The sequence below is a fragment of the Otolemur garnettii genome, unplaced genomic scaffold (genome assembly GCF_000181295.1).
Source record: "Otolemur garnettii isolate 467f Iridium unplaced genomic scaffold, OtoGar3 scaffold00156, whole genome shotgun sequence".
Classification (NCBI taxonomy): domain Eukaryota; kingdom Metazoa; phylum Chordata; class Mammalia; order Primates; family Galagidae; genus Otolemur; species Otolemur garnettii.
This window is the reverse complement of record NW_003852551.1, coordinates 2,180,895-2,184,898: the sequence shown is the minus strand read 5'-3', so window position 1 is coordinate 2,184,898 and position 4,004 is coordinate 2,180,895. Positions and strand designations below refer to the sequence as shown.

General features: G+C 54.4%; 1 protein-coding gene across 2 annotated transcripts in view; it reads right to left on the bottom strand.

Annotated features, from left to right (window-relative positions):
* Positions 1 to 2,394: 2,394 nt before the first annotated feature.
* Positions 2,395 to 4,004, bottom strand: part of EXTL1 (exostosin like glycosyltransferase 1) — a 15,500-nt gene continuing 13,890 nt past the window's right edge. The window contains exons 10-12 of one of the 2 annotated variants that reach the window (XM_003799786.3): positions 3,798 to 3,966; positions 3,438 to 3,641; positions 2,395 to 3,172 (exon numbers count right to left, since the gene is read on the bottom strand). In XM_003799786.3, the coding sequence (XP_003799834.1) occupies positions 3,459 to 3,641; positions 3,798 to 3,966 (352 nt within the window). In that variant the 3' untranslated portion in view covers positions 2,395 to 3,172; positions 3,438 to 3,458. Of the gene's footprint in view, positions 3,173 to 3,437; positions 3,642 to 3,797; positions 3,967 to 4,004 lie in introns of those variants that run through there. The other variant, XM_023519123.1, reaches the window with a different exon arrangement.

Sequence of the window (4,004 nt, the reverse complement as noted above, 5' to 3'; positions counted from 1 at the left end):
CTGTGATGCCATGGCACTCTACCCAGGGGGATAGCTTGAGGCTCCGTCTCAAAAAAAAAAAACAAAACAAAAAAACCCCCAAAATAGCAGCCCAAGAAGAGAGTCCCCTCTTGCCAATAACAATATGGTTTAAGGAGGCTATAGGGCCAGGAGTTGCGGGGACCCCACACTCTCATACGAATCCCTCTGAGGTGGGGATGTAGGGGGCACCTGAGGCCTGTCTGGGCCTTAGTCACTTTAGCTGTAAACCAAATGTTCCCTTTCCTGTAGTGGGGAGGCTTCCTACTAGGTAAGGGGCTGGTTTCTTCTTTCCTTATTCCCCCAGCCCAGTAAGCTGTGCCAACACAAAAACACCCTTGGCACAGGGGGTGGGAGGGGACAGAGGTTTCAGCTTGAGTGCTACCCCAAGGGCCTACCAGCCCCCAGGCACTTCTTTTGCTTTGAGAATGTCCTGGGGATGGTAGAGCCTAAAGCCAGATGTGATCAGGCCAGCTCTGTTGCCTCTCTGGCCTACAGATAGAAGAGAAAGAGGAGCTGGACACAGACTAGGGGCCAGCTAGGAGGGAGACACCAACTTCCTAGGGCTGGTGTGTAAAAATTCTTGACTAAGTGAGTGGGTTGCATTTATAAGTTGCAAAAGGGGAGACTTGTCCTGATTCATGGAGACAGTGTGCCCAGTTATCAGGGAGCCCTGCATGGGATGGTTTGTCTCTGCCATTATAAGCAAATGTCCTCAGGCAAGCTGGCCTCTTTGCCTTGTACTGTCATCTGTAGATTATAAGTGTTAATATCTACCTCACTCAATGGAGGTAGCCAAAGTCTGCCCAGTACCTTGGGATTGATGAAGAATGGTTGTTCTTATTATCCTGGAGAGAGGGAACTTTGGGCTAGGTGCAGTGGCTCATGCAGGAAGATTTCATGGACTCAGGAGTTCCAGACCATCCTGAGCAAGATCAGGATCTCATCTCTATGAAAAATAGAAAAATTAGCTGGGCTTTGTAGTGGGTGCCTATAGTCCCAGCTACCCAGGAGGCTGAGGCAGGAGGATCACTTGAACCCAGGAGTCAGAAGTTGCTGGGAGCTGGGCCAACACCACTGTAGTCTGGCCTGGGCAACCGAGTAGGACTCTGTCTCAAAAAAAAAAGAAAGAAAGAGGGGACTCTGGCCCAAGGCTGTCTTGCTGAGGAGCTGGATGGGCTTCCCAGCCTCTGTAGGGGCAGTACTGAGTTTGTCTTAACTCCCTCCTGGCTCCATGGTGGGAAAGGGAGGGGTTGACTACTTCTTTCCTCTTTCCAAAAGAGAATCTCTCTCTTTCCATCTGTGAATGACCTCTGTGCCTTTCCAGCACTATTATCCAGGATTGCCAATGAACAGTGGGTCCTTCGTCCTCTCAAGGTCTATATAAAGTCATTAGTGTTGGCCTGGAAAGGGGCAGGGGATGTTGCTGGTTGCTGTGCTCCATTCTACCACAATCTCAGAGGAATCAAATCTCTATGCCCCCATCATGGCAGGCTCCAGGAATCTAAATCCTGGGCTTTGCTGTGTGCCAAGTTCTTATACTCCTCTCAAGAGACAGTCATTGCTGTCCCCCATTTTTATAGATGCAAAAACTAAAGTGCAGAAAGGTTGAGCCACTCACCTGAAGTCACACAGCTAGTGTGAGGCAGGTCTGTGAGTTCTTCCTCATTCTCTTAGACTTCCCCCTGCAGCAGGGTCTGAGATCTACTCTGAGCTGCATGTTGTAAGTAATGAGCTGCTGGGTCAAGCAGTGCCCTCTCCCCCTGCCCACCACACAGGCGAGACATCAGAGGAATCAAATCCCTATGCCCCAGCCATGGCAGGCCCCCAGGAACTGAGGGCACTTCACTGTCATGGGTGCCCAGTACAATTGGATTGGAAGATACATCTTTTCCCTGGTTGGGCCTGGCACCCAGGGCCCTCCCCACCCCAGGAAGGTGCCTGGGCTAAGCCATGTTTGTCCTCACCCATCCTGCACTCTGGCCAGGACTCTGGGCCAGACTGCCTCCCCCTCCCTTTAACTCTCAGCCCAGACCTACCCCGACCCACGTGCCTCAAGCACCTAACAGCCCAGTCTGCCCCACTCTGCACGTCCAGCTGTGACTGGCTCCAGGAAGGACTTGAGTTATCTAGGGGTCAGCAGTCAAAGCTGGAGGATAGGGGTGTGAGGCCTTGGACAGGCCTTGGGGGACAGCGTGTCCCTGCCAGCGAGCTAGTCACGGGAATTTCCAGAGCTATGAGGCTATCACAGCAGGAAAACACCTGACACCTCGGACCTGGGCTAGACCCACACCCCCACCCTTTTGGAGTCACCCCGGGAGCGCTGAGGGTCCTCCTCCCCCCGCACAGCTGCTGTAAGGTATTTATAGTCTGAGCGTGAGGGGGCAAGGACACGCGCTTTATTTCGAAAGTGATAATTCCAGTTCTGGGTGGGTGAAGCCAGGAGAACCTAGAGTCCCTTTCTCCACTCCAGTCCAATCTATAGAGCCTCAGGTCTCACTTAGAAATGGCCCCTTCCTGAGTTCCAGATGTGCGAGCCAAAGGGGTGGGGCTATTCAGATTCCTCTTCCCCAGTTTTCAGCCCTCCGGCTGCACATAACCGCTAACCCTCCACGTCCCCCTGCCCACCCTCAGACTAGGCGAGCGTTTAAAACTCCAGTCCCTTTCTAAGGGAGAAAGCGGTGTGGTGCTGACCTCTACTGGTCTAGGTTGGTAATGCATGGTAGAAGGTCACGCCTGAATCGAGGGTCCCGGGCAGGACTAGGGCGGTGCTTTTGTTCTCATCTCCCCTTGTTCCCCCCGCCCCCTACTCGTCGCTTCTTTGTACCTCTCTGCTCCTTGGCTGGAGCGCAAGGATTGAGACTGACAACCTAGAGGTCTGAGGTGACTTCCCTGAAGTCATTGGTCACACTCCTGCCACCGTTAGCATGAAGCCAGGCATGTGGTTAATGTCTCTTTCATCTGTTCGTCGTATATTTGCGGCGCACCTGTCAGAAGAGGACATGAGCCGTCATCTGAAGAAGCTCAGAGGCCAATCCTGGGGCCTGACGGTGTACACACTGCGAGGCAGTGCTGGACCGCGAAAGCACAAAGGAGACTGAACCCATCCGGGACAGGGATGAGGGTCAGGCAAGTCCCTGGAGGAGGCGAGAATCTGAAACACAAGCAGAAGTTATCTGGGTGAAGAAGCAAAGAACCGCATTCCAGGCAAGGGGGAAACCCAGGCAGAAGCCTAGCGGCAGGGGGCTAGCGCAGCGCACCCTGGCTGCAGTACGAGGCCCCGCCCCTCAGGGTTCCGTGGCTGTGATTGGCCAATAGGACTGTGCCTCTTGGCTGGCTAACTGTCATGATTGGTTCTCTGACATCCCTAGGAAACAGGCTGAACTTGCAGGTGGGTGCCCCGCCCCTTGGGAGCGGACCTGGGATCTCCGCGGGTCCCACTAGGGCTTCTCCAGGCTGCGGTACTTCTTGCGCTGCACCGACACCGGGTCCTTGAACAGCACCGGGTCCAGACGCAGGCGAGAGGACACCAGGGGCATGTGGCCAAAAGCTGCTGCCATCTGGTTGATGCAGTCCGGGGCTGGGGGCTGGTGTTTTGGCCCAGACTTTGGGACCCCAGGAGCCTAACGGGGGAGGAGAAATGCATTGATGAGCTTCTCTGTCCTTCCAAACCCGAACCCCACTCTCACCCCTCTGCAGCAAGAAGGATTTGGATTAGACAGTGAGAAGGAATCCTTCCTCCTTTCCTCCCCCCGCTAGTGTCGACCTGTCCCCCTCACCGGTGGAGCAGTCTTCTGCTGTTGCTTGCCGTAGGGCAACTTGATAGGGGGCAGCTTGGTGACTGCCGCTACTAGGAAGTTCATCAGTATGTCCACACAGGCGGGTGCCTCATCTGTCAGCGTCCTCAGAGCCTTGGGCAGGGAATAGGTGAAGAGAGTGTGGTAATACCTGAGCAAGGGGGAACAACAGGGAGAGGCTGCAGCTGA